Source organism: Aspergillus steynii (assembly GCF_002849105.1).
Source record: "Aspergillus steynii IBT 23096 chromosome Unknown P170scaffold_1, whole genome shotgun sequence".
NCBI classification, from domain to species: domain Eukaryota; kingdom Fungi; phylum Ascomycota; class Eurotiomycetes; order Eurotiales; family Aspergillaceae; genus Aspergillus; species Aspergillus steynii.
This window is the reverse complement of record NW_020194398.1, coordinates 3,853,630-3,879,924: the sequence shown is the minus strand read 5'-3', so window position 1 is coordinate 3,879,924 and position 26,295 is coordinate 3,853,630. Positions and strand designations below refer to the sequence as shown.

The 26,295-nt window shown below is 55.2% G+C and overlaps 10 protein-coding genes across 10 annotated transcripts; 6 read left to right on the top strand and 4 right to left on the bottom strand.

Annotated features, from left to right (window-relative positions):
* Nucleotides 1-49: 49 nt before the first annotated feature.
* Nucleotides 50-1,321, top strand: P170DRAFT_470360 (Gfo/Idh/MocA family protein; the record flags this gene model as incomplete). The annotated part of the gene is made up of 1 exon (XM_024852747.1): nucleotides 50-1,321. One exon carries the CDS (start codon nucleotides 50-52, stop codon nucleotides 1,319-1,321), a length of 1,272 nt encoding a protein of 423 aa, XP_024710227.1.
* Nucleotides 1,322-1,460: 139 nt separating this feature from the next.
* On the bottom strand, nucleotides 1,461-3,775 carry P170DRAFT_398706 (signal recognition particle subunit SRP72). The gene is made up of 4 exons (XM_024846243.1): nucleotides 3,394-3,775; nucleotides 3,052-3,325; nucleotides 2,855-2,999; nucleotides 1,461-2,802 (listed from the first exon to the last, which is right to left on the bottom strand). The coding sequence occupies exons 1-4, from the start codon at nucleotides 3,712-3,714 to the stop codon at nucleotides 1,581-1,583; spliced, it is 1,962 nt and encodes a 653-aa protein (XP_024710226.1). The 5' UTR covers nucleotides 3,715-3,775; the 3' UTR covers nucleotides 1,461-1,580.
* Nucleotides 3,776-5,948: 2,173 nt separating this feature from the next.
* P170DRAFT_421558 (glycosyltransferase family 31 protein) lies at nucleotides 5,949-7,397 on the top strand (the record flags this gene model as incomplete). The annotated part of the gene is made up of 1 exon (XM_024847371.1): nucleotides 5,949-7,397. The coding sequence occupies one exon, from the start codon at nucleotides 5,949-5,951 to the stop codon at nucleotides 7,395-7,397; it is 1,449 nt and encodes a 482-aa protein (XP_024710225.1).
* Nucleotides 7,398-7,764: 367 nt separating this feature from the next.
* Nucleotides 7,765-11,651, bottom strand: P170DRAFT_442883 (putative C6 transcription factor (AmyR); the record flags this gene model as incomplete). The annotated part of the gene is made up of 5 exons (XM_024850493.1): nucleotides 7,765-7,794; nucleotides 8,694-8,996; nucleotides 9,074-9,524; nucleotides 9,583-10,556; nucleotides 11,628-11,651. 5 exons carry the CDS (start codon nucleotides 11,649-11,651, stop codon nucleotides 7,765-7,767), a joined length of 1,782 nt encoding a protein of 593 aa, XP_024710224.1.
* Nucleotides 11,571-15,078, top strand: P170DRAFT_398695 (glycoside hydrolase family 31 protein). Its single transcript, XM_024846242.1, has 4 exons — nucleotides 11,571-12,615; nucleotides 12,663-13,073; nucleotides 13,123-13,293; nucleotides 13,340-15,078. The coding sequence occupies exons 1-4, from the start codon at nucleotides 11,921-11,923 to the stop codon at nucleotides 15,018-15,020; spliced, it is 2,958 nt and encodes a 985-aa protein (XP_024710223.1). The 5' UTR covers nucleotides 11,571-11,920; the 3' UTR covers nucleotides 15,021-15,078.
* A 78-nt stretch (nucleotides 15,079-15,156) lies between these two features.
* P170DRAFT_398694 (putative glucoamylase/glucan 1,4-alpha-glucosidase) lies at nucleotides 15,157-17,373 on the bottom strand (the record flags this gene model as incomplete). Its single annotated transcript, XM_024846241.1, has 5 exons — nucleotides 17,088-17,373; nucleotides 16,757-17,043; nucleotides 16,610-16,703; nucleotides 15,906-16,555; nucleotides 15,157-15,801 (listed from the first exon to the last, which is right to left on the bottom strand). Exons 1-5 carry the CDS (start codon nucleotides 17,326-17,328, stop codon nucleotides 15,157-15,159), a joined length of 1,917 nt encoding a protein of 638 aa, XP_024710222.1. The 5' UTR covers nucleotides 17,329-17,373.
* Nucleotides 17,374-17,526: 153 nt separating this feature from the next.
* Nucleotides 17,527-19,396, top strand: P170DRAFT_398690 (alpha-amylase). Its single transcript, XM_024846240.1, has 6 exons — nucleotides 17,527-17,703; nucleotides 17,753-17,907; nucleotides 17,955-18,063; nucleotides 18,119-18,347; nucleotides 18,397-18,947; nucleotides 18,998-19,396. Exons 1-6 carry the CDS (start codon nucleotides 17,554-17,556, stop codon nucleotides 19,286-19,288), a joined length of 1,485 nt encoding a protein of 494 aa, XP_024710221.1. The 5' UTR covers nucleotides 17,527-17,553; the 3' UTR covers nucleotides 19,289-19,396.
* Nucleotides 19,397-19,489: 93 nt separating this feature from the next.
* Nucleotides 19,490-20,991, bottom strand: P170DRAFT_470353 (FAD/NAD(P)-binding domain-containing protein; the record flags this gene model as incomplete). Its single annotated transcript, XM_024852746.1, has 3 exons — nucleotides 19,490-20,090; nucleotides 20,146-20,873; nucleotides 20,947-20,991. 3 exons carry the CDS (start codon nucleotides 20,989-20,991, stop codon nucleotides 19,490-19,492), a joined length of 1,374 nt encoding a protein of 457 aa, XP_024710220.1.
* A 765-nt stretch (nucleotides 20,992-21,756) lies between these two features.
* Nucleotides 21,757-23,316, top strand: P170DRAFT_432445 (M20 family metallopeptidase). Its single transcript, XM_024848265.1, has one exon. The coding sequence runs from the start codon at nucleotides 21,850-21,852 to the stop codon at nucleotides 23,107-23,109; it is 1,260 nt and encodes a 419-aa protein (XP_024710219.1). The 5' UTR covers nucleotides 21,757-21,849; the 3' UTR covers nucleotides 23,110-23,316.
* Nucleotides 23,317-23,749: 433 nt separating this feature from the next.
* P170DRAFT_470351 (uncharacterized protein) lies at nucleotides 23,750-25,617 on the top strand (the record flags this gene model as incomplete). The annotated part of the gene is made up of 4 exons (XM_024852745.1): nucleotides 23,750-24,138; nucleotides 24,194-24,422; nucleotides 24,470-24,732; nucleotides 24,780-25,617. The coding sequence occupies 4 exons, from the start codon at nucleotides 23,750-23,752 to the stop codon at nucleotides 25,615-25,617; spliced, it is 1,719 nt and encodes a 572-aa protein (XP_024710218.1).
* Nucleotides 25,618-26,295: the final 678 nt, after the last annotated feature.

The window sequence follows — 26,295 nt, the reverse complement described above, 5'->3', positions numbered from 1 at the left end:
ACCTCCAATCCAGTGGCGGAAACGGAGTATATCCTATATCCTATACAAAATGACCCAGAAGATCCTCAACGTGGGCATCATCACCACCCAGCCCCTAACCCTGTATCTTCCCATCCTGCAATCTCTCTCCTGCTACCAAATCGCCATCGTCTACGATGCGTCCAGCAAGAGCGCCGCCTGCCCCAAGGGCACGGCCAACGTCACGACCGCCAAAACCACAACGTCCATCCCGCAGGCCTCCACCCCCGATGCCGTCCTCGACCATCCCTCCGTGGACCTCGTTCTGAACTTCATGCCCCCTTCCCTGCGCGAGAAACACACCGTCGCGGCTCTGTCGTCGAACAAGCACGTCCTCGTCGAAAGCCCCGTCAGCCTCAGTCTCCCAAGCGCCCACCGCATCCTAGATGCTCAGCGGAAGTCCCGGGCCCGCGTCTTCGTTGCCTCTCCGAGACGATACGCCCCTTGCATCGAGACCTTCAAGACCGAGGTGAACAGCCTCGAGAGGATCTACTATGCGCGGTGCCGGAACATCCAAGGCGGATTGCCAGAGTCACACCCAGGCGCAGAGGCAGGAACATACCCCGACAGCGAAACCAACCCAACCGCCAACGGCGGCATCCCACACTTCCCCCTCGAAGCAACCAACACCTTCCACGCGCTCCTGCAGGAAGTCTTCCTCGGCCAGGACCTCACCACGGAACGCATCCAGCTGTCGCGCCTCCTGACCGGGCCGCGCGGATGCGCCGACATGTCCATCATGCGCGAGACGCTGGGCACTCCCGACGCGGTCTCCAACATCGCCGTCATCGACCCCTTCTACTCCGCCATCTTCCACTACAGCGGCGACGACCTCCTCCTTCCTTCCATCAACAACGGCACCGGCACCACCAACACCACTAACACCCCCTCCCGCCCCAATAAACACGCATACATGCTCACCTACGAATGCGGCACGGACGCCGTCCCCCGCTGCGACGCACACCTCGCCGTCTACGGCACCGGCAAGACCGTGACGCTGGAGTACGACGGCAGCGTTGTGCGGACGGTCGTTGAGACGGCGACGACGACGGCGGCGGCGGGGACAGGTTCTGCGGCCGAGAATGAAACCCAGGAGAGCGCGGGGCAGGTGCACCGGCGCGAAGAGTCCAGCTCGATGGAGGAGGCGTACGCGGCGGAACTGGAGGCGCTGTACCGGTTCCTGGTGGAGGGCGAGGAGGCGAAGACGACGGCAGAAGACTCGATGGAGGATCTGAGGCTGTTTCGGGAGATTTTCGAACAGTATGATCGGCAGTGTGGGACGATACGGACGCCGTTGGGGTAGATTCTTTGTTTTGCTTGTCTTCGCTGGTGTTTAGGTAGGGGTTGTGCTGGGATAGTTTGCTTATATTGGGAGTGGAGTTTCTAGGGTACTAGGTTTCTAGGGATTCTGTTCGGAGGGGGAGGTGGGAAAAGCCTCGTAAGTAATGTAATGCATTGCATATTCTAATCATGATCATCATGATGGATTTTCTGGTCCTGTCTGAAATGGTATGAAATGAATCTGTACATGAACCCGAATCGCAACCGCTAGTTTACCACCACTACCGCTTGCCCTTTTTCTTGTTCTTCTTAGACGCTCCACCACCGCCGCCGCCACCAGGTTGGTTACGCTGCTGACTAGCCGAGGCGTTGGCTTCCTCTGTTTTATCGGTGACGGCACCGCCCTGGGTACGTTCGGCGGCGCGCTGCTTGCCCTTGCGGCCGCGAGGACGGTAGGAGGATCGGTCGCGCAGAGGGAGCCAGCGCTCGGGGTCGGCAGTCTTGCTGGGGTCGTAGTCCTTGGGGAGACGGGACTTGCGCACGCGCTTGGTGACACGGCCCTGCTTGTCGGCGGCCGAGCGTTTGCGGGCGCTGGCGATGGTTGCGGCGGCGGCGGCAGTGGTCGCGGAGGACGGGGACACGCCGGCGGCTTCGAGGGCCGAGACGTCGATGCCGGAGACCAGGTCGGCGACGGCGGGGAGGCGGTCAACGTGCGTGGCGACCTTGTCGTAGTCCAGGGTGGCTTGGGAGGCGACGTAGCCGGCGGAGGCGAAACGGTCGGTCGAGTTCTTCTGGTAGAGGTCGGTGAAGATCTCGCTGGCGGTGACGAGGTCGGAGTGGTCCGAGGAGTAGAGGAGCGAGGCGGCGGCGGCGCGCAGGAGGGAGGAGGGAGCGTCGGCTTGGGTGCGCCAGTAGGCGGCGGCTTTGCCAAGCTCGATGCGGATTTGAACCTTGCGGCCTTCGAGTTTGTAGAGGCAGACGAGAACGCCGAGGAGGCCGGGGTTGAAGCGTACTTCCCTGTCCTGCTCGGAGATGGACTCTTCGAGAAGGTGCAGCGATTTCTCGAGGGTGGCGATGGCGGCGGTGGTGTTGCCGGTGCTCACGTAGAGCTGCGCGGCGGTAAGCACCAGTCCGATGTCCTTGGGGCGTCGCTCCAGCGCGGGCAGGATGGCTTTCAGAGCCTTGGTGCCCGTTTCGCCGCGGGCCAGGGCGGCAGCGTTGAATACCGACAGGAGGTTGATGCCGGATTCGGTGGAGGGATAGGGTGCTTGAGCGCGCGCTTTGGATGTCGATCGGATGATGCCGTCGTATTTGTGAACCAGGAGGTCAGCGGCGTTGAAGTTGCCATTGATGATGTTGTTCTGGAAGTCGAATAGTCGGTCATTGCCAGTGGACTCGGGAGTCTCGTGCAGTGCCTTGTACAGGACGAAGGGGTTGGCGGCCGTATCGCGGATGAGGGTGACGTTGTTTTCGGCGATCTTCTTGGTTGAGAGCTCGGGGATACTAGAGCGACGTGAGTAGACTGGATATGGAGGGTCTGTGGCAGAAAACATACTCTTTGACAGAAATCTCCTGCAAGACGGACTCAGCTTCCTCCGATTTCTCTTGACGGATTAGAACGTAGAGTTGCTGCACGGAGATCGGGAGCAATTCCGCGTCTCTGTCCTCCGGCGTAAGGTCTTCCGAAGTCCGGCATAGCTCTGATCGATTGTTAGCGGCCACAATCCCACCAATCTAGTCGGAGACACAAACCCTTCGCCCGCTTCAACAGTACTTCGCCTTGTCCAAACTCTCCCTTGGCGATGCTCAGACAAGCCGCGTTGTAGACCGTCTCGAACGCCTCTAGATCATCTCTCGTCGGACGGTTGTGACGGACGAATTCGGGGTATCCTTTCCACTGCAATTGAGCGTCGGCGGCCCAGGCATTGATACGGAGGTCATTGTCCTCGTTGTCCAAGGCGGACTGGTCCTTGGTCAGGTCCTCGTAGATTTCAGCGGTGCGACGGAATTTCTCGGCACGATAACTCTGGCAGTCGGATATTAATTAGCATGATACGCGGCAGACAATTTCGGTGTGATAGAACCGCCACATACAGCTTGAGCCTCCAGGTGACGAGCGCCGCGGCTGTTGGTGATCTTCGAGACGATGTCGATCGCGGCATCCAGCTGCCCGGTTTTGTACAGAGCATAGGCATATTCAAGAGCGGCTCTCGTCTTCAGAGCGTCGCCTCCCTCTTCAAAGACTCGCAGGCAATCGTCGTAGCGGTCGAGTTTCACCAAAGCCACCACCTTGGCATGTTGAGCCTGGACGTCCGACTTGGACTTTGCCAGAGCGGCGTTGGCGGACTGGAGGAGTTCATCGTGATCGTCGATGGAGGCGTGTTGCAGCAGCGAGCTCAATTTCTGCGTCGCCATGGCGGATGAGGGGGACAGCAATGACGATGCGATCTTGACTCGATGGTGAGCTGGCTGGACGGTGCGACTGGCGATATTTCCCCATCGGGGAATTCTGCACGGATGGCGTTAAAGTACACCGTATGCTGCCCCTCTTGACCGCCTAACAGAACGGTGCAGAATCAGGTGATTCTGCAGAACTCCGCTTAACGGTACGGAGTGCTTCGTATGATGATTGGCCATGCCTTCTGAAGGGTCAGGGAATAACCTGCAGCTTTCCAGACTGCTCAAGATCGAAGGTTCTTCCACAATGTCTACAATTGAATGTATGTGGAAGTTATTTTTGTTATGAGTCTCACAGGAGGCAAGCGGTGAAGAACAGCAGAACAATTGCCGTGCATGATTACCTAAGCACTGAGATGGATAAGATTTATGAACAGAGCATTGAACATCTACGCTGAATAGCGTCCATCGCCTACGAGGATGGGGCCATCCCAGACAATCTCGTGAGATATTGCCCGAACCTGCTAGTTCGTCTTAGCCACAGGAGTAGTCGGCGGTGGCTGCTTGGCCTTCGGGGCCATCTTGGCGCGAGTTCGGCATCGGCCGATAATATCGCTGCGATCCCTTGGGAATGTTGGTCGAGGTCGACAGTAAGACGGCCCCTGATCGGATATAATCAAGAGCCATGCAAATAAGACCTCCGGGGAACGGAGGAACAGAAAGATGGCATCGCTGCGCCCAGACTTCCGTTCGCGGCCGACAGCAGGTAGTCAAGGAGGGTGACATGAGACCTTGCTGCGACCCCCTACTCCGGAGAGATTGGGGATATCTTTAGCATGGTAGTTTTGGACGACTCACTTGGGTGGCTTTTGGTCGAGAAGCGGCCATTGTTGCCATTCGCACGCCTCGCAGAATGTCGTACTCCAGACTCCAGACTGCGGCCAAGAAGGAAAGACCCTGGGATGACATAAGCACGCTGACTAAGACCCCGCCTCTTTGGCTTCTGCAGACCCTTTGACCCTTTGGCTCTGCATGCCGGGGATTCTTTCACCTTTGACCACACGTCGGGTCACTCTATTTATATCCCGGTTTCAAGACATGCATTGTCTGCAACTCTAAGCCCTCCGGCACATCGATTGTCGGCTTGATTCTCATCTATCTATCGTCTTTCAAGGTCAACTCCACTAGTCAACGCTAACCACCGCCAAGCGAAGCGCCTGCGACCGTCGTCATCATCCCGTGTGGCCCCCGCCGACCAGCGATCGCCTCCGTGGAATGTCGTCCGCGCGTCTTGGATGGATGTCTCGGCGCAGAGCGGCCTCGATGCTGATTGATTCCTGCCTCCCAATCCAACCTGCATGCGGTGTCTCTGCCAACCCGGTTGCGATGGGTAGGGCTGGCGCAAACGGCAGCAAAGTAACCCTCTCGGGGCCACGGACAGACGATAATTCGCAGGGACCCCTGCCGTCGTGTCCCTGCAAATAGATCATCTTATTCTCCTATTCTTGGTCCGGCTCCACGGCCGATCTTACCCCTGTGTGAAAACTGTCGTTGGCCTGAGTTAGTTGCATGCTGTCGGAATAGCAGGTGCGGTCCTGCGCCAGGAGGCCCTCTCATTCGACCGTCATCCCCATCTTCTCCTCCAGAGTCCCATGGTCGATCCTTAGCTCTTCTCCGCCTGCTTTGTCGTCGCTTTTCTGCTGTTCTGCCCGCCAGAAATCCGGAAATCTGAGCGCTGCTGGCTTTTCCAGCCACGGTTCTGGGTCCCATTTGATCGCCTGTCTTTCTGCTTTCCTTTGGTCCAACCACTAACATTATCTGCTCGTTTGCCATATCGATCATCACTGCTTTTTTAAATTATTTAATTCTATTTTATTATTATTATTTTTTTTAATCCCCTCCCCTTTGCCGTCCGCCGCCGCCATCCCGATTCCGTACCTTCCCTCGCAACTTTCGGTTTCAAGGGTCCCAATTTTTTTTAATCGTCATTATTTTCCTCCCTCCTCACCCGCCCTGGTCCTTTCTTTTCCCCTACTTTCTTCTTCTCTACCTTACTTCCTCTCTTACTCGTACTCTTAACCTCCACCGTCATACCTCATTTCCTCCCTTTCTTCCTACCGCTTTCTGGACCGCACTACTTGCTCATCCTTCCCCGCCGTCCTACACGGGGGACCGATGTGCATATGATCTTCTAGTCTCTTGGCTCATACCCGTTCTCTTTCTCCTTATCAGAACATATTCCTCCGCCTCCGATGTTGTTGAAAGGTGGGGAGAAACCCCGACCCAGAGGGGCGTCATGGGTGTGGAGGAAGAAGCTTTTGCGCTTCGTCGTCGCCATCTGCTTGGTCGGTGGCTTTACATTCCTGCTGTGGCCTCATCTCGGCAGGGAGAAGATTGTTATGGAGGATCCGGTTTCCAACATCACCGTTACCTCGGGTGTTCACTGTGAGCCCGACTTCGAACTTCTCGCCCGCCTCGATATTAAAAAACTCTCTGGCTATGTGAAACGGGAGATTGTGGCTACGCCGACCTCCGACACGTTACCAATTAGACAACATCTTGACACACCTCTGTTCGAACCACTCGAGAGCCCCAACCCCGTCTCCACTCCGCAATCGCAGGACGATTGCTTGATCCCGAAGCCGGTCTCTTTACAGGTTCCGAAGCCTCCGGTCAGGGTGGATGCGTCGCATATCGACTTCGGTGTGGCAACAACGTTGGGTCGGTTGAACGACTCGATAGACGCATTTGCCCACTGGGCCGGTTATACCCAGACTCGCATTTTTGCTCTCATTGAGCCGGATAAAGAGGAGCGGATCAAGGAGGTCCAGATGAAGGCAGATGCGTTGGGAATCAACTTGTTTGTGGAGGAATCCGATGAAGAATATCAACGTCGATACTTCTCATTGGTCGCCCACCTGGAACACAACATGCAGCGAAAGACACAGTGGTCCTGCGTGATTGATGACGATACGTTTTTCCTGTCGATGCCGGAACTGGTGAAGGCACTCGGCGAGTATGACGCACGTCAGCCCATGTACGTCGGGGGTCTGTCGGAGAGTATCCCGCAGGTTGGCGCCTTTGGTCTGATGGGGTTCGGAGGCGCCGGCGTCTTCATGTCTCGGCCTCTTATTCAGCAAATCAGCGAGCCGGCCATTTTCAACGACTGCCTGAATACCGGCCACACCGGCGACCGGAGAATTTCTCTCTGCGTCTACCAAAACACCCCCACGCGGCTGACCATCAATCACCGCCTGCGCCAACTGGACATGACGGACGACGTATCCGGCTTCTTTGAAGTCAATCGCCTGCCGCCTCTATCCGTTCACCATTGGAAGTCGTGGTTCCATACCGACATGGCCAAGCTCAGCGTGATCGGCGAGCTTTGCGGCGATGGCTGTCTTCTACGCCAGTTTGAATTCGGAGATGGGTGGATCCTGACCAACGGTTTCTCCGTGATGAAGTACAGTGTTGATCTCGATCCGAACGACCCTTCGATGGAGGTGACCTGGGGTGGTCAGAATGGCGCGAACATCGATTCGTACCTTCACGAGCTTGGGCCCTTGCGCCCCAAGGACAATGATAAGTTCAGCTACGCGATGGTCGACACCGTCCTGGACGGAAACAAGGTGCGACAATACTACGTCCACCGTGACCCCGAGAAGGGAGATCAGCTCCTGGAATTGATCTGGCGAGCTTGATCGCGGGGTTTCTGGCTCTCTGCAATCTCTATCTTCTGGGTGGTCTGTATACTGGTCTCCCATATTCCGCCTCTACATCTTCACACCTACGCCCTATCATCTCCCATCCGAGAGGTTTGTCGACAACACTCTCGATTTCTTCAGAGACGATCGCATATACCTCACACCCACCTTTATTGTCTATAGATGAAAGAGATCCCGCTCTCTTCGGAACACATTACGCGGTCTAATTGTCATGGCGTATAGATTATGATTTCGCTTTCTCTTTCTCAAAAAGCCTGGATGATATTCCGTTTGTGCAATCTAAACCATAGATGGTTTAGGGATTTTGCGGGACACTTGCACATTCTATCTTATCCGAGAGCTTTCATATACCCCAGCAAAAGTTTCTGGGGCTCTGTACAGTGAAACAACTGGTGATTACATTTATCTACCTTACTATGCTCTTGAGTATAGGAGCAAATCAAATTGATGGTTCTTTTTTTCTTGGTTTGATCTGGAATCAGTTGGATAACATTCTTGTTTTTTTGTCTACCATCATGTACATTAAATACCCTTCAATCAATTCTATTCCTTTTTTTTATCGGCTCGTGGTACAGTGTTAGCCATTAAATTCTCCGACCGTCACTCGTCTTATCATGCATGCTTCTTTGCCGCTTATATACAGAATGCCAAAGATGAGAGGTATGTATGTACTGAACTCGAGCAGAGACGGATGTGAAATAAACAGGAATGAACATAAACATAACCATCACCGCATCACCATGCAAGATTCGTTACCATGCAATGCCATCCAAAGCGAACCCCACACTTTCACCCAGCCAACACGCTGTGCCCGGCCGGCCCGTGCCAAACAAAAAACAATGACATCATCCTTCATATCCAGCCACCGATTCGATTTTCCGCGTCGGTGGCTGGCATGGAGACATGGAAGCGAGCGCTCAGACCAGGCCCAGCCAGCCGAGTCATCGGCTCGAGTCGAGGCAAGTTTAGCCAAGTTAAGTCAGGTCAAGTTAATAGGCTCGCCCGTCGAAATGTCATTTGTGCAGGGATCGCCGATGACGGCATTATCTGAGACACTGTTGGGTCCACTGACGCCGAGGGCCCCTCTGTCTCCTCGTCGTCTTCCTCGAGGATCCGCACTTCGCGGAGATCGTCCGTCGCAGCAGGCGCAGACGCGGAGACGAGCTCCCAGGCTGTCTCGCTGGTCGGCCACGGGAGGGAGGGGTCTTCGGATGAGGAAGAGGATGTGGTGGATGCGGGGGCAGAAGGAGGAGGGGGAGGAGGAGCGGCGACTAGTGCGGTCGCGGAGGGGCCGGCATCGGCGACGGTGACGGCGGGAGGGAGGAGGTTGAGATTGAGATTGGTACTGCTGATGGAGGAGAGGGGGCCTTCGAAGCCGAGAATGCCCTTGCATCGCTGCAGAAGGGTCGGGAAGAGGTAGGATTCGGAGCCGCGGATGCGCGCGAGGGTGTTGAGGATGCCCCAGAGCAGGTCGCGCGGGTCGACGGCTGATTCGGCGAGGCGTTGTGCGGCGTTGGTGTTGAGGGAGCGGGAGACGTCTGCGACGGAGGTGCCGAGGTCGAAGAGTTTTTGTTCCTGTTGGGTGTTAGGATAGGTTGTTTGGGGTTTCGTCGGGTGGGGTAAAAGGATAAGGTGAGGGAAGTGAAGCTTACCATTCCGATGCCATGCGCATCGACGGCGCCTTGCGATGCGGCGCCGATGACGCCCATCACGGCTTTGCCGACCAATACGGGGAGGTGAAATGGGAGGACCGTTTCGTCGCGGGAGCCGGGCTGCGCGGCGCGCGTCATGGACAGTTTCCACATCATGGCTTGAAGCCATTGCTGCGTGATGAGGATGTCGACTTTTTGGATCTCCGAGACGCCGTCGAGCGAGACGGACTTGCACAGGCTGGATTGGATGGACGAGGTCGGAGGCATTTCGAAGATGCCGTCGCCGCCGCCGGCGGAGACCCAGTCGTATAGGTTTACGGTGAGCTTTTCGAAGATGCTGATGAGGTTGATGAAGCCATAGGCGAGGATGGGGTCGTTGGAGGAGAGGACTTGGGGTTTATGGATGGAATTGCGCAACATGACGGGCTTTGCTTGTTGCAGGGCATAGCCGCTGTGACGTCGATTTTGTCAGAGGTATTGTCGGAAAGGGGTTTATTATCAGGGCTTACCGTTCTGTCACAAATAGCAGCCAGAAGATGCGCCGTTTTTCTTCGGCGTCTTCGGCGCTCAATTCGGAGTATGTGGATTCGCGATGGAGACCGAGCGTGAAGACCATGGAGGTCGCCTGGCAGAGATAGAACCAGGCGTGGTCCTGTCTGTCCAGATTGCCGTACGCCGCAAAGAGGAAAAACGACGTAAGCAAGCTGTCGATGCTCATTCCTTCGACCGGATCGCAGTCTTTCCTCGCGCGCACGGCCTCGGCCAGTAATTCCTCCCCGGACATGACCGAATGGCCATCGATGCTAGCTTGCGGGTTCGGAGGGTTGGAAGCCGATGTGGCACCGTCTAGCTTTAGCTGAATATGTGTGACTGCACAGAGCGAGGCTAAAAACGCATATCGTTGGGAAGACAATTGCTCGGGCTGGTGAGAATCCTGCTGCAGCCTTTCTCTGCGCACCACCGGCATAATCGGGAAAAGATACTTCAAGAACACATTGACATGGGCCAGCAGGACTGGCGCGGACAGACGTCGCGCCGACGGGAACACTGCAGCAATGAGAGAATCCGACAGCGAGTTCGTCGAGTCGGGAGAGGAGACTAGTTCCTGGGGTGGCAGCCCCATACACGAGTCGGATAGTTCGGCAGGGATATACTGGGCGTCAGGGACCGTGAACTGCGGCGAGGTAGGTGACCCCGGCCCCGGTAATGCATAAGCCGCGGGCTCAGAGAGCCACTCCTTATCGAGTGGATGCTTCTGCGAAGCGCAGTGGAGGTCATCTCGGCGGCGTGATACCAGCGGATGAATAGGCGCTAGAGGATAGAGCGTGCGGAATTTGGGGCCTTTTCGGCGCAGAACATCACTGTAGGAGCAGGAGAGAAGAAGACGCTGACACTTGTCGCATGGCAGCTCTCGCGAGCATCTGATCTTGCGCCGCCGACAGTTATCGCAGGCCTGCTTGAACGATTTCCGGTTCGGAGATGGCTGAGAGTCCATTGGCGAAATGGATTCCGGGGGAGGAATTCGAGGTGGGTCAGGAATTCAAAACAGGGGGAAAGGATTCAGGATTCACCGCACTCCATAACCGACGAGGACAGTGTTGATAGTAAGCGACAGGCCATTCCCATTGAAGAGGAATGTTGAAATGAAGAGAAGAAGAAAATAAAAAAGGGACGGAACGCAGGGAAATCCGGGGAAGCCAGCGGGGAGGATGCCTGGAATTGCAGGCGGCCAGACCCCGCGTTGGCTGGCCCGATCGGGCTTAGCGTGTTAGTGGTGGATCTTTGGCTTCTTCACTTTTCGTCCTTCTTTTCTATTGTGCCTTTCGTTGGAGTCCACATTCTACGGTATATCTGTGAAGAGACTGTTATGCTATCATAGGACCCCAATTCTATCCATATTCCCAAGGAAATAAACCCCGAGAGGACCTTCAGGGCAATCACCGTCCCGGATCGATGCGGCATTTTCGAGATCTATACCCCTGCATGACCGACCAACACGAGGGAGATTGCTTGACATGTGCAAATCGTTTCCGAGTGCGCCCACTCTGGGTGATTGGTCATGGACTCCCCCTGGTCCCGGCGACATAAAGTTCGGGAAGCCGAATATCAAGGCAGCAGAGGGGTCGACGGTGGTCCAACCGAGACATTGGAGGGCGGGTTCAATAGTATGATGCACTAGAGAATCAATACCAGCTAGAGACTGGACCGCAGCATGAAGTGTGGGCATCTGAGTTGAAAGGGTCGTGGGATGGCCCCAATCCCCAGAAATTTGCCTCTGCAGCGTCTCCACCGATGCGAAGAAGAATCTCACCGAGAAAGCCATCCGGGGAAGGCCTGGGTGCCTGACGCCGTGAGTGCCCCAGGCAGCCAGCCAATCGGGCATTTGTCGGGGCGGCGGCCAATCAGCGTGTCGCGGTCAGATGATCGGCTGCAGTCACGGCCTGCAGTCTGGCACGATTCCTTTCCTGATGTCCTGGTCGACATCATTTCGGTCGCTCTGCCTTGCTGTGGGCTGACTAGACCTATCTTGCATGCATGGTCGCTTACAACGGACCTGCATCCCCACTCGGCCCGACATGGTAGACGCTTGTTGGTGCCTCCGCTCCATCCCCAGTAGGCCTGTCCATCCCTTGCGTCCGGGAATTCGACGGAGCAATAATGGTCGTGTCCATGTCTCGACAGTGGTACGGTGGCACCAATCAAGGGCTCTAACTCAATGACCCCTCACGAGATTTCCCCAGAAAACCGGCCTGTAGTCACATATAAAGTACAGGTGATTCGGGACGGCAGCGGTGCTTTCTTTTGAACCAACCACGGAGCCGTCGGATAGCGTCCTTCCCTCTCGCCATGATCCATTTCACAGCCTTCTTGGCCAGTGCCTGGCTGTTCCCGGTGGCGTATGGGGCAAGCTCCTCGCTGGCCTCGAGCACCACTCCTCCGCATTCTCAGTTTACAATTCCGGCCTCTGCCGATGTGGGTGCGCAGTTGATCGCCAACGTAGACGACCCCCAAGCCGTCAATGCGCAGTCTGCCTGTCCTGGGTACAAGGCGTCGAACGTGAAGCACACCTCGGATGGGTTCACGGCAAGTTTGAACCTGGCCGGGAAACCATGCAACGCGTACGGCACGGATGTCGACTCGTTGACATTGACGGTGGAATTCCAGGCAAAGGATCGCTTGAATATCCAGATAGTCCCGTCCCATGTTGACTCCTCGAACGCTTCTTGGTATCATCTGTCTGAAGACACGGTGCCCAGGCCCAAGCTCTCTCCCAATGCCTCGATTCCCCAGAGTGACCTTTTCGTCTCGTGGTCCAACGAGCCCTCGTTCAATTTCAAGGTGATCCGTAAAGCCACAGGCGATGCCATTTTCGACACCGAGGGCTCTGTGCTGGTGTATGAGGATCAGTTCATCGAGTTTGTGACCTCGTTGCCTGAGGACTACAATCTGTATGGGCTAGGCGAGCGGATGAGCCAGCTTCGGCTTCTGAAGAACGCCAATCTCACCATGTATGCTGCGGATATTGCGGATCCAATTGATAGGTATGTTTTCTAGGTCATGATTGTGACCGTAGCTCATATGGATGCAGTAACATATATGGTCAGCATCCTTTCTATCTGGATACGAGATACTACAAGGTCAACGAGCAATATGGCCCGCATTCCCGGGCTCGGAGCAGCGAGGTCGACCCGTCGCAAGAATACGTATCCTACTCACATGGTGTATTTTTGAGGAACGCTCATGGACAAGAGGTTCTGCTGCGGTCTGAGAAGTTGATCTGGCGCACACTGGGTGGTAGTATTGATCTGACCTTCTATGCCGGCCCAACCCAGGCGGATGTCACCAAGCAGTATCAAATTAGCACGGTCGGACTGCCCGCGATGCAACAGTATAATACTCTTGGTTTCCACCAGTGTCGCTGGGGCTACAACAATTGGTCGGAGTTTGAAGATGTCGTTGCCAATTTCGAAAAGTTTGAGATTCCCCTGGAATACGTCTGGTAAGTATTGGTCATCGCAATTGCCTTTGCCACTTTCTAACGTGCTCAGGGCGGACATTGATTATATGCATGGGTACCGGAATTTCGATAACGACAAGCATCGCTTTTCCTACGAGGACGGCGAGAAGTTCCTGAATAAACTGCACGACGGGGGACGTCGCTGGGTGCCAATTGTGGATGCGGCGCTTTACATCCCCAACCCGGAAAACGCATCGGACGCGTGAGTGGTTTCCCTCTTTATAAGCCTGCATTCTAATGACTTTTAGGTACGAAACTTACACCCGTGGAGCTGCCGACGATGTCTTCCTCAAGAATCCTGACGGCAGCCTGTACATTGGAGCCGTATGGCCCGGATATACGGTCTATCCCGACTGGCACCACCCCAAGGCCGTTGAGTTCTGGGCCAATGAACTTTTGGTGTGGTGGAAGAAGCTGGCTTACGATGGAGTCTGGTACGACATGGCCGAGGTATCATCTTTCTGCGTGGGAAGCTGCGGCACTGGAAATCTGACTCTGAACCCTGTCCACCCGCCTTTCTCACTACCAGGCGAGCCAGGGAACGTTGTGTTTGACTATCCTGAGGGCTTCAACATCACGAATGCGACAGAAGCGGCCTCGGCGTCTGCCGGTGCATCCAGCCAGGCTGCTGCCAATGGAGGATCGGGCTCCCCAACCAAAACATCATACCTACGAACAACGCCTACTGCGGGTGTCCGCGATGTCGACCATCCTCCCTACGTGATCAACCACGTCCAAACCGGACACGACCTTGCGGTCCACGCCGTGGCCCCGAACGCAACCCATGCGGATGGCGTCGAGGAATACGACGTGCACAGTCTCTACGGCCACCAGGGCCTCAACGCCACCTACCAGGGGCTGCTGAAGGTCTGGTCGGAAAAGCGTCCCTTCATCATCGGCCGATCCACTTTTGCCGGCTCCGGGAAGTGGGCTGGACACTGGGGCGGCGACAACTTCTCCAAATGGGGATCCATGTACTTTTCCATCTCGCAGGCTCTCTCCTTCTCCCTGTTTGGCATCCCCATGTTTGGTGTGGACACCTGCGGCTTCAACGGCAACAGCGCCGAAGAGCTCTGCAACCGCTGGATGCAGCTGTCTGCGTTCTTCCCCTTCTACCGCAACCACAACGTCCTGTCGGCCATCCCGCAGGAACCCTACCGATGGGCCTCGGTGATCGATGCCACCAAAGCGGCCATGAAGATCCGGTACTCGATCCTGCCATACTTCTACACGCTGTTCCATCTCGCACACACCACGGGGTCGACGGTGATGCGCGCCCTGGCGTGGGAGTTCCCTCACGAGCCCAGCCTCGCCGCCATCGACACCCAATTCCTCGTCGGTCCTTCCGTCATGGTCGTCCCCGTCCTGGAGCCCCAGGTTGACAAGGTGAAGGGCGTGTTCCCCGGCGTCGGACACGGCGAAGTCTGGTACGACTGGTACACGCAGAGCGCGGTGGACGCCAAACCGGGTGTGAACACCACCATCGCCGCCCCGTTGGGCCACATTCCCGTCTTTATCCGCGGCGGCAGCGTGCTGCCCATGCAGGAGCCCGCCCTCACGACCCGGGACGCGCGCCAAACCCCCTGGTCTCTCCTGGCGTCGCTGAGCACTCGGGGCACTGCGTCGGGCCAACTGTATCTGGATGACGGCGAGAGCATCAACCCGCCCGACACGCTGTCCGTGGACTTTGTCGCCACCAAATCGAGCCTTCGGGCGTCTGCACGGGGGACTTGGAAAGAGACCAACGCGCTCGACAAGGTGACTGTTCTCGGCGTCGCAGAGAAACCGGGCACTGTTCGTTTCAACGGCGAGAAGGTCCCGACCGAGTCGGTTCGTTATAACGCCACCTCGCAGGCCCTGCATGTCGGCGGACTACAGAAACTCACCGCGAAGGGAGCATGGAGTACCGATTGGACTCTGGAGTGGTAATTTTCGATCGACTGCTTTTAGACACTCTAGCTAACCAGTCTCCTCACCAAACAAATCCAATCAGATTCAAAAAGCTAATCATCATCATCATCATCATCATCATCATCAAACCCGTAGACCTCACCCAATTTAAACCCTACCTCCAAACATCACTCACCCTCCCCAACCCACACCCACCAACACCACCCACCGCATCCCTAACAACACCCTCCCTATTCAATCCCTCCTCCCAAACCACTCTCCCCCGTCCATCCTCACCGCGCCTGAAGAACTTATACTCGAACTCCACCCCGCCCTGAAGCCCCTCCACCAACACAAACCAAACCGGCGCGTCGCTGCCATACTCACTCGCATCCATCCTCAACCCCAGGTTCACGTCCCACTCGCCCAGCGCCGGGATCGATCCCACCAGGTAGATGTATTCCCCTGGGACGGTGCGAGCGAGGACGCTGAACCGCATCGTGATTGGCACTGGTTGGAGGTTGGTGCATGAGGGAGGGAGGGGGAAGGGGATGTTTGTTGGAGGGGTGGAGTAGGGGCCTCGTGCGGAGGAGGGACGGCATTGAGGGGGAAGGGATGGGGTGGGAGGGTTTGTGAGGTCTGAATATAGATCTAGAGATGGGGCTGGGACTGGGCCTTGGACAGCGGAGGATGCGTTCCGGGCGCGCGAGGCGGCTAGCAGGGCAGCGTAGGACCAGGTGAGATCGCGCGCTGAGACGGGGAGGCCCGAGTGCCGGGAGAATTGCTCGGCGAGGGCGCCGTTGGGGGGAGTGTATTTTTGCTGGGGATTAATTGTTAGCTTGGTTGAAATATGGGAGGAGAGTTTGACGTGGTGATACTCAAGGAAGGGGAATGAGTATAGAGTAAAAGAAAGACAAGACATACCACGACGCGCAAATACCCATCTGCATAGTTCATCACCGCATGTAGAATCCCTTCATATACATCCTCGCCCTTCCTATATACACCTACCTCCACGCTACCGTACACATCACGAAAGAAACTCAGGCTGAGATCCGTCACCGCAACCTCTCCAAACCTCCTCCACTGCTCTACAGCGCGATACAGCTGCTCCGCCGCAGCCAGCGTCGTCAAATACCACGGCTGCCCGCCCATGTACACATCTTCGGGGTAGCGGCCCAGCGCGACCGGCTGATTGGTAGGGACGTCTCGGTTGATGGGATACAGGGAGCGAAATGAGTCCGCGACGACTTTATGGTTGGCCAGGGCACGGGCCGAGCAAGGCTGAAAGGTCAGATCGCTGCAGTCGGTGGCGCGGGGGTCGAAGGTGTGGATGGTGGCGAGGATGGAGTTGACGTCCTTGCCGGAGCGGGAGGGGGCATGGTGGTTGGCGACGATATAGGAGGAGTCCTGGGACCAGAAGGATTGGAGAAAGCAGAGCAGCTGGGGGGCTTGGGAGAGGCAGTTGGGACAGGAGGTGTTGAGGCGGGAGGCGAGGGATGAGCCGAGGGTGAGGGAGGAGTGTTGGACGGCGGTGGTGAAGAAAGATGAGCCGAGGGTTTCTTCCCAGAGGTCTAGATTAGGGAATTAGTTGGAGTTCTGCAGGATTGATGAATGGGAGGGAATACCGAAGGTGGAGGAGTTCCAGGACTCGGAGACGTAGGAGAGATCGTTGCGGATGATGGGCCAGAGGGACTCGGCGACGGAGGAGTGGTTGTGATCCTGCGTCGTTAATCACATACTCGCTACTCTGGTTAGACGTCGAAGGGACATACAATCAGCCAGTTTGCGTAGGTGATGAAAGTGACAGCTCGCAGCGCCGGCCCGTCTCTCTGCGGTCGACCCCAATCGCCCGTGAAGGCCGCCCCGTCGACATGGAACTTGGGCTCGCCGAGCCCTCCAGTGTCGAGACGGCCGGATGGATTGGCGACCGACTGCAGCTGCGCCTGGAAGGAGATGTACTGCTGCACTGCGGTGTGAGCTGTGGCATCGTCCGTCGAGAGGGCGATATCGACGAGACAGCGGACCGTCAGAGCGGCATCGCGAGTCCATGTGAAGAAGTCTAGTTGGAGTCAGTACAGGAACTGCAAAGGGACGATGACGCACAGTCCGGATCTGTCTTGCTAGGACTCGCTACGACGGAGCCCGGGTTCGCTCCGATCGATTTGGCCCCATCAGCGCCGAGATTGTTCAGGACGCCGTCCAGAGCATACGGGATCTGCCGCGCCAGCCACTCGTCCAACGGCTCGGTGGAGGCAGCCAGGGGGATCTGGGCGAACCGGAAGGCGTGAATCTGCAGGGCCGGGAAAAGGAACAGGAACAGGAAATAGGAGAAGATCGGCGTCATGGCGATGGCCGTTTTGAACACGGAGAAAACCGACGAAGGATGCCGAGAGGAAGACGAGTGTCGATCGTCAACCAGGGGCGGACATTCGCAGGAGATTCATCGCGCCCACGGCGAATCACGGGGCGAGTCACGTTGCATCGCCTGCAGCCAGTCGCTTTATAAACATCTCCTTTTCTGTTCGATTTTCAGTCCATCAGAGTCCACCGTCTTTTCAATCTGACCAAAATGAAGTGGTCGCTTCTCAGTCTGCTGGCCTCGACTGCTTTGGCTGCCACGCCGGCGCAATGGCGCTCGCAGTCCATTTACTTCTTGTTGACCGATCGCTTTGCACGCGACGACGGATCGACCACGGCTTCATGTAATACCGAGGACAGGGTATGTTCTTGTCTTTAGATGATCCAAGTGACCCCGCTGATCGGAATAGAAATACTGTGGTGGCACCTGGCAAGGCATCATCGACCAGCTGGACTACATCCAGGGCATGGGCTTCACGGCCATCTGGATCACGCCGGTGACAGCCCAGTTGACCGAGGATACCGAGTACGGCGATGCCTATCATGGCTACTGGCAGCAGGATATGTACGTGACCTCTCTTGGACTCCTTCGTGGCTCGACTGATCAAGCAGATACTCGCTGAACGAGAACTATGGCACCGCCGACGACCTCAAGGCGCTGGCAGACGCGCTGCACGAGCGCGACATGTATCTCATGGTCGACGTGGTGGCCAACCACATGGTCTGTCGTCCCTTTTCTCTTGTTACTCCATGAATACAGATCTAATAGATTGTAGGGCTACGCGGGTGCCGGAGACTCGGTCGACTACAGTGTCTTCAACCCCTTCAACTCCCAGGACTACTTCCACTCCTACTGTCCGATCGAGGACTACGATGACCAGACGCAGTCCGAGGAATGCTGGCTGGGTGACAACTCCGTCTCCTTGCCAGACCTGGACACCACCAAGTCTGAAGTCCAGGACATCTGGTACGACTGGGTGGGAGGTCTGGTGTCGAACTACTCCAGTGAGCATTAAACACCTAACAAGACTTGAGTAATCACTAACCCAGATAGTCGACGGTCTGCGCATCGACACCGTCAAGCACGTCCAGAAGGACTTCTGGCCCGGCTACAACGACGCCGCCGGGGTGTACTGCATCGGCGAGATCCTAGACGGGGACGCCTCCTACACTTGTCCCTACCAGGAGGTGATGGACGGCGTGCTCAACTACCCGATCTACTACCCGCTGCTGAACGCGTTCAAATCCACCAGCGGCAGCATCAGCGACCTCTACAACATGATCAACACGGTAAAGTCGGACTGTCCCGACTCGACCCTGATGGGCACCTTCATCGAGAACCACGACAACCCGCGCTTTGCCTCGTACACCGACGACATCTCGCAGGCCAAGAACGTCGCCGCGTTCACCATCCTGGCCGACGGCATTCCCATCATCTACGCCGGCCAGGAGCAGCACTATGCTGGTGGCGAAGACCCCGCCAACCGCGAGGCGACCTGGCTGGGCAAGTACAACACCGATAGCGAGCTGTACAAGCTGATCGCTGCGTCGAATGCCATCCGTAACCACGCCATCAGCACGGACGAGAAATACGTGAATTACCAGGTAGGCTCACCTTTCGCAGAGAACACTTGAACAAGGCTCACGAGATACAGAATTACCCCATCTACCAAGACAAGTCCACCCTCGGCATGCGCAAAGGCTACGACGGCGCGCAGGTCATCACGGTGCTGTCGAACCAGGGCTCGTCCGGATCCTCGTATACCCTGTCGCTTGACAACACGGGGTTCTCGTCCGGCGATAAGGTCACTGAGATCTACACTTGCACCGCCCTGACGGTGGATTCGGACGGAAAGGTTCCCGTGCCGATGGATGGCGGAGCGCCGCGGGTACTGTTCCCGACGGAGAAGCTGAGTGGAAGCGGTTTGTGCAGTGGATCTGATTGAATGCTGTATAGTTGTAAATGATGTGATGGTGTATATCCATGTATACCAACGGGGATATAATGGGTTGAATGATTGCAAAGATGAACATATTGAGAGTGGAAGATAGAGGAATATAACCCTAACTTCGAGGAACATCCAACCTTCTTGGCTTGCTCATCTCCATCTCTACACAGTCTTACATCAAACAAGGCATTAAACCCATCAAACATCGTACCCCGAAATCCAGCCCATCCATCCCCTCAACATCTCCCCTCCCACCACCAACCAATACCGCACCGCACTCCCTAACCCCCCCAACCACCCACGTTGATAAAACTCCCCAAACCACACACTCTGCCTCCAATGCAGATACGTCCCTCTCGTAACCCTCTCCTCCCACTCCCTCCACCCAATCTCCCCCTTCACCAACCTCTCCGTGATCCCCGCCTGCCTCGCCGCCTGACTCGCCGCGTACGCATTATGCGGCCTCAGCAGCGCCGACGCATCGCCTACCAATAGCACCTTGCCGTCCAGGAACGCAGCCCGAGGGGAATAGAAGTCCGTGATGAGATGCACGAACGGGGAGGTGATCTGATTCATGATCTCGATGAAGGGCGCGGGGAGGGATGTCCTTACTTTAGACCGTCGATGGGCCCAGATGGATGGATTCAGGTGCTCCGGGGCCACGGAGACACGGTGTCGAGTGCCACAGGTGTCAGTCATGATGGCATCCAGGGACGATGGGGGCTCGTTGGTGTACAGGCAGAAGTTCAAGAGGCGAGATCCAGGTTCTATAGAGCCTGTTGGGCCGGGGATGTAGTACCTGGAATTTGATGAATAGGTAGATAGCTCGATAGACGGCTGGTAGGGGGACTTACACAATAGCATGCGCTCCCTTGGCGGCGAATGAGTACGTGATATTATGTGAAAACAAGCTCCTGGTCGTCTCGCTGACCTGATTCTCAGGCACGACGCCCCGCCACGCAAGATAGCCTGCATATCGTCGCTCCGGGTCCCTCGGTCCTAGAAAGGTGTTGCGCACGATCGAGTTCGCCCCGTCTGCACCGAGAACTAGATCCGCTGTAAGTGTATACTCATGCTGTATCTCTGCTTCCTCTCCCTGTCCCTCGCAACAGCTATCCTGCACAGTAACGCAGACTCTTCCGGTACCATCCTTAGCATTCTCAACCCCAACAACCCTCTTCCCAATCTCATACCTCGCCCTGTTCCGCGCACTCTCCACCCCCTCTCCCCCTTGAGCTTCCGGCCCCGGCGGATCAACTACATACCCACTCCGCAACCCGTCAAAGTTCGCGCGAAGTCGAAAATACAACGCATCCCAGGACGTCATAAGACGCGGAAGTCTAAGAAATGGACGGAGGCAGCCATTCGTGTCTGGAGACTGCAGAGCCTGCGAGGGAATACCGAGGGGGATGTGGGCTGCTCGGTCGAAGCGAGATAGGAGGGTTAGCACGTCCGGGCCGATGGCGATGCCGGCCATGTGCGAGGGGGGCGTGTGGGTGGGTGATTTCTCGAGGATGAGGACGGAGCAGCCGAGGCTGTGGAGGGTGAGGGCGTTCATGAGGGAGGAGAGGGAGCCGCCGATCTGGGGTTAGTTTGGGTTAAACTTAGGATGGATTCTGAGGGTGGAGAGGATATGGGGAGTGGTGGAGACGTACGATGATTACATCTTTTGGGATTGTGGAGGCGCTTTTTGAGGTCATGGTTATCTACAGAGATGATGATCGCGTATGGAAAGAGATAGAGAGAGATCGAGTGAGGTTGAAGTTATTTGCTGATTAGGTTCTGTGCCCCCCTCTACCCCTTACTTTAAGTTACTAAATATCGGCTGTATACCACATTAGCGATATGAGGGCGTCTGGTAATAAGAGTCGGATATGAGTGAGGATAGATTGGCAGTGTTGGAAATTATTTGAGTTGTATTAGATAGGGCTATGTCTGTCTTGTTCATCAAGTATTCTGAATCTTGGGAACATGTATCTTGCCCTGATAGTTGCCAAATGAGGTTCAGTTAATTTAACAGACGAATTTTATTTACTACCTTGGACAAGGGTTGGGATGCTATATAGATTAATGTTTTACTTGAAAGGTATAGTTGAGTATTGTACAGCAAATCATGATATGCATATTCGCTGACAGGTCTGGCTGCTCCTTGAATTAAGAACGAACTCCTAAGCCTTGACAACATTGCCTAGATACTAATGACATCTTATAGTATATATCTTTTCATTCGTTTCTCTATAAATTGCAATGATATCATTTCTCAAAGAATAGTTCAGAAGGGTTATTCGAGCAGTATAAGAAGGTGAGTGGAAAGACGGGAAACTGCACCAAAATAGGTGAATATTGCGCCACCAAACTAACAACGATCCAACAAAGTACTAGAAGAAACAAGCCTAGCGCAGCAATTTAAGACTCATTCTGACTATTTTGGCCCCATTTCTCACCCCGCCGATAGTTTTTCCCTTCCGCGACAACTATAACTACTCCTACGGTTAGTCTGTTAGTCGCCTTTCCCGTCAGACTTTCCCGCCAATGCTATACTTTCCCGAACCCACACGATGACTCCCATCTCCGACATTCTCAAGGCCACTGCGCTCGACCTGAGCCCCTACGAAGATCTCTACAAGTACTTCCACGCCCATCCCGAACTCTCCCTGCAGGAAGACTTAACCTCACAAAAAGTCGCCGCCCACTTGGCGCAGCTCAACGCCTATGAGCTCCACACGCACATCGGCGGCTACGGCCTCGCCGGCGTTCTGAGAAATGGCCCGGGCAAGACGGTTCTCCTGCGCGCCGACATGGACGCACTCCCGGTCAAAGAGCTCACCGGACTGTCCTACGCCAGCACCATCACCGCACGGGATGCCGAGGGGGTTGAAAAGCCCGTGATGCACGCCTGCGGCCACGACATGCACATGACGTGTCTTCTCGCGGCGGCGGAGATCCTGGCGAAGTCGCGACACGCATGGAGCGGGACGCTGATCGTGCTCTTCCAGCCAAACGAGGAGCGAGGGGGCGGCGCGCAGGCTATGGTCGAAGACGGGCTGTACTCGAAGGTCCCGGTGCCGGACTACGTCTTCGGCCAGCATGTGATGCGCATGCGGGCAGGGCAGATTGGCCTCCGACCTGGCACGATCATGGCGGCGGCGGATAGTATGAAGATCACGGTGTTTGGGCGCGGGGGCCACGGATCGCTGCCGCATCAGACGGTCGATCCGGCGCTTTTGGCGGCGCATATCGTGGTGCGGCTGCAGGGGATCGTGAGTCGGGAGGTGGATCCCACGGATCTCGGGGTCGTGACGGTGGGGAGTCTCCAGGCGGGTCAGACGGAGAATATCATCGCGGACCGAGCGGAGATCGGGCTGGACTTTAGGACGGTGAAGCTGGAAACGAGGCAGAAGATTCTGGCTGCGATTCGGCGCATTGTCGAGGCCGAGTGTATGGCGAGTGGCTCGCCGAAGCCGCCTGTGTTTACGCCGACACGGCGGTTTCCGCCGACGAATAATGACAATGAGGCGGTTTCGCAGATGGCGAGGACGTTTGGGGAGCACATTGAGGATTTTGATGGGGATGTGCCTAGGAGTAATGTGAGTGAGGATGTGTCGACCCTGGCGACTTGCAAGGATATCCCGTGCTGCTTTTGGTTTCTGGGTGGAATTGATACGCAGGTCTGGGACAAGGCTCTTCAAGAAGGGAATCAGTTGGAGATACCGTCGAACCATTCGGCGCTCTTTGCGCCTGCTATACAGCCGACGATGAAAGTTGGGGTAGAGGCTCTCTGTCTTGCAGCGTTGACTTTCTTGACGAAGTCGACATAGGTGCAAGGAAGAACTAAGGGCGGATAAATCGGAGAAGGCTGCGTATTCTAGGCCTTAAGCATATTGGAACGAGACCCAATCCTTACTCTGTATTTGGCGCTGTCTTATATAGATAGAAAAGCCAAGCCGAATATCTCTTTGATTGCTGCGTTGGGTAAGCAAGCCATCGATCCTTGCTTTATCGCAACGTAGATTCAATAAAAAGACCAAAGTAGTAAAGGCTGTGCAGATACTAACTCTTATGCCCAATGTCATAGACCCACTATGTATCTGCAGCGTTTCTGCGCCCGAGATGCACAGCCTCTTCAGCCAACAGACAAGGCTGAGAATGCGCGGCACGGGAGCGATTGGGAGAAACACTCGCCACGTCCTTCTGGTAAAGGCCCACATTTACCTCTCATTTGTGAGATTTATCAATTTTCTCACTCTATCTTAAACATAGAGGCCTGGTGATTGGGTAGGGTCACCCCCGAGCCGCCACGCCCGTGCAGGCGTATGTTCTCTGCTAGGCGCTGAAATCGCAAACATGATCCATTCTCCTCCGTTTGGTCTTTTCTTTTCACTCTCTGTGTGACCCTCGGTGGGAATTCGATTCGTTTGATAAAACAATACGGATCCTAGATCTCGCCAGCGCATGATCATGGAAGCCCTCGCAGCGATCGGACTGACCGCGAACATTATCCAGTTCGTGCAAGTCAGCTATGAATTCACGACGCGCGTCAGACAGCTCTGCCATTCGACAAGTGGAACGACTGAGGAGTTCGGGGACCTGGAGAGCGCCGTATCTGCCGCATTAACCAAGATCAGCGAACTCGAACATTTGGTCGATACATCGGCTCCAGAGAAATACCTGATCACCTCCTACATCGATGTTTCTCGACGGCTTATGTCGATCCTCGATCAAATCAAAGTCAAGCAAAACGCTGGACTATTCGCGAGGCTGAGAGCAGCCCGGAGAGCGATCGCTAGGAAGCAGAAGATCGAGCAGATGGGTAGTCAACTGGACAGTTTAGTTCAAACGATTATATTGTTAGTAGTCTCTTGCTATGGGAGGGGGTATGCACACATGGCTAACGGCACATAGAAGTCTCAATGTTGAACAGACAAGGGCGCTTCGCTCGATGAAAGACCAAGAGGCGTCTGTCGAGCAGATGAACACACTGCTGAAGCATTTCCTTGAAGGCCCGCAGTCAAGAATCACCAAGGCTCTTGGTTACCCATGGGAGACAGGAGAGTTAGGCGAGCACATTCGAGTAGATGACGGTCTTGGACATCAGTATATTCTCCCACTGGATTGGTGCTCTTCGCAGCAGGTATGTTTTGAACTCAAGTCGCGCTTGGACGTTTTTAACCTTCGCAGATCTTCATGCAGAGTCTGGTCTTCAAATTCAAATCAAGAAACCTCCCGGGTCTGGTACAAATCCAGAACGCCCACCTGGAAATATGGAACTGGGAAGAAACTTCCAAACTGGACAAAGACACTTGGCCCTTACAGGTGAAGGGGGGCCAAGGGATCGAAGTTTCATTTGTGATGTGCAGTCCTTTTGGGTATTCCAGGAGCAGATGCATGCGATGCTTTAAAGAGGCAAAGGCAAATACCCGCCAACGCAGATATACACACTGGTGAGTAAAGCCTTGCGAGGCCTAGGTTCTGACTAACCATTATCAAGTGATAATTGTCGGCTTCATGTGCGCTGGGTTGAGCCTGGCGACATCTCATATCTACCGGCCGACGTTAGCATAGGCCTCGGCCCGGATACATATGCCAATTTCCTGGAACAGCCGGACTCCAGCCTTTCGCAAAATTCCGGCGTGGAAGGGGCTGTAGAGCTGAAGGATACAAAGGACATGCCTCAGTCACAACCCCAAGATAATATCCCGGCCATCGATCTTGTCTGCCACCGGCTCACCATGAAGTGGGAGCCCATGTACAACATTGTCCATCGATATATGTACTGCCGCTGCATTGCGCGACAATCCACCCCATCCAAGCTCGAGAGAGAAATGACCATACCCATTTTTGAACCGTGTCCGAGACACAATAGCACGGGGATCAGTTTCAAAGACTATGGGAACCAAGACTATCACCAAGATCCATATTTCGACCGGTTCGGAGGATATAACGCATTCCGCGGGATGGTCTACCACGTCTCACAAGAGATATTTGTCGACATCTTAGGCGCCGAGCGGTTTATTCCAAGCCATGAAATTCAATCCACGGTAGAAGCTATAGAGCGAGCGGTTGATGCGGACCCTCCTGGTCTTCTCAACGCGGTGGAAGACTATCAGTACGAGATAAACAGCAGGCTCCATGACTTCGGGGTTCAGTTACCAGACCACCTGGAACAACCCGTACTTGCAAGACAAAGACAGGAGACGACAAGCGAATTTGACTCGGAGAGTCTGGAACGGTTCAGACAGAGTTTTGCGGACAGCCCAGCCACTCGAGAGCTTAACTCAATTATTACGGGTGAATGGTCTGGCAGATTTCACTGGACGATCGAGTGATGATTTCTGTGCAAGACGTCTTCTTGCTGAAGGTTAGGGATAGCTGATAGTCTGGAACTGTCTTTAAGTGGGGATGCTGATTATGCGATGCTCAGACGAGAGGCGGAGGACGTAATGATACTAAACATTATACAATGATTTTGACTGGAAGTCGCCACGCTCTTGACGGGTGGCCAAAGAACAAGTTCATAGTACTTTCTATGATGTTTCTGTCAATTCATGTGCGCGTTTTCGCCATGTTGATCAGTCAAAGGTTATTCATACTTTCAAGGTTTTGCGGGTTCTTCGCCGGTCGAAGTGATTGGGGGGCTTGCCACCGCAACTGACCCCTTGCACATATCTATACGCAAGGTGAGTTACGCAGCATCCCAACCAGGGAAAAGCAGATATTTTCGGTGTTAATTATGAACCGCTTCATGTATCCTTCTCAAAATTGCAACCGGCTGTATGGAGGCATGCCCTTTTAAGGGACATATGACCTTCCTCTGACGCAAATTTCCTTTTTGGTCTTTCGGCGCCTCCAAAGGTTGTTTTAGGGTTTTTGCATATGTATTGAGTGGCTTGGCTGTTGGATATGGTTGGGTGGCTGTCAACCGTTGGACTACCAAGGGTCCCGATGTGTCAACATGCTTTGTAGCCACAGAGGGCAGCAAATGCCGATTCTGCTGCTGAAGTCAC

Bases quoted from the DNA above. Each gene is read 5' to 3' on its own strand.
- P170DRAFT_398690 (XM_024846240.1), top strand. From the start codon at position 17,554: ATGAAGTGGTCGCTTCTCAGTCTGCTGGCCTCGACTGCTTTGGCTGCC. The intron at 18,064-18,118 runs GTCTGTCGTCCC...AATAGATTGTAG, and splicing joins ACGTGGTGGCCAACCACATG to GGCTACGCGGGTGCCGGAGA. The intron at 18,948-18,997 runs GTAGGCTCACCT...CACGAGATACAG, and splicing joins AGAAATACGTGAATTACCAG to AATTACCCCATCTACCAAGA.
- P170DRAFT_398695 (XM_024846242.1), top strand. From the start codon at position 11,921: ATGATCCATTTCACAGCCTTCTTGGCCAGTGCCTGGCTGTTCCCGGTG. The intron at 12,616-12,662 runs GTATGTTTTCTA...ATATGGATGCAG, and splicing joins ATTGCGGATCCAATTGATAG to TAACATATATGGTCAGCATC. The intron at 13,074-13,122 runs GTAAGTATTGGT...TAACGTGCTCAG, and splicing joins ATTCCCCTGGAATACGTCTG to GGCGGACATTGATTATATGC.
- P170DRAFT_398706 (XM_024846243.1), bottom strand. From the start codon at position 3,714: ATGGCGACGCAGAAATTGAGCTCGCTGCTGCAACACGCCTCCATCGAC. The intron at 3,326-3,393 runs GTATGTGGCGGT...TCCGACTGCCAG, and splicing joins GTCACCTGGAGGCTCAAGCT to AGTTATCGTGCCGAGAAATT. The intron at 3,000-3,051 runs GTTTGTGTCTCC...ACAATCGATCAG, and splicing joins ACTGTTGAAGCGGGCGAAGG to AGCTATGCCGGACTTCGGAA.
- P170DRAFT_432445 (XM_024848265.1), top strand. From the start codon at position 21,850: ATGACTCCCATCTCCGACATTCTCAAGGCCACTGCGCTCGACCTGAGC.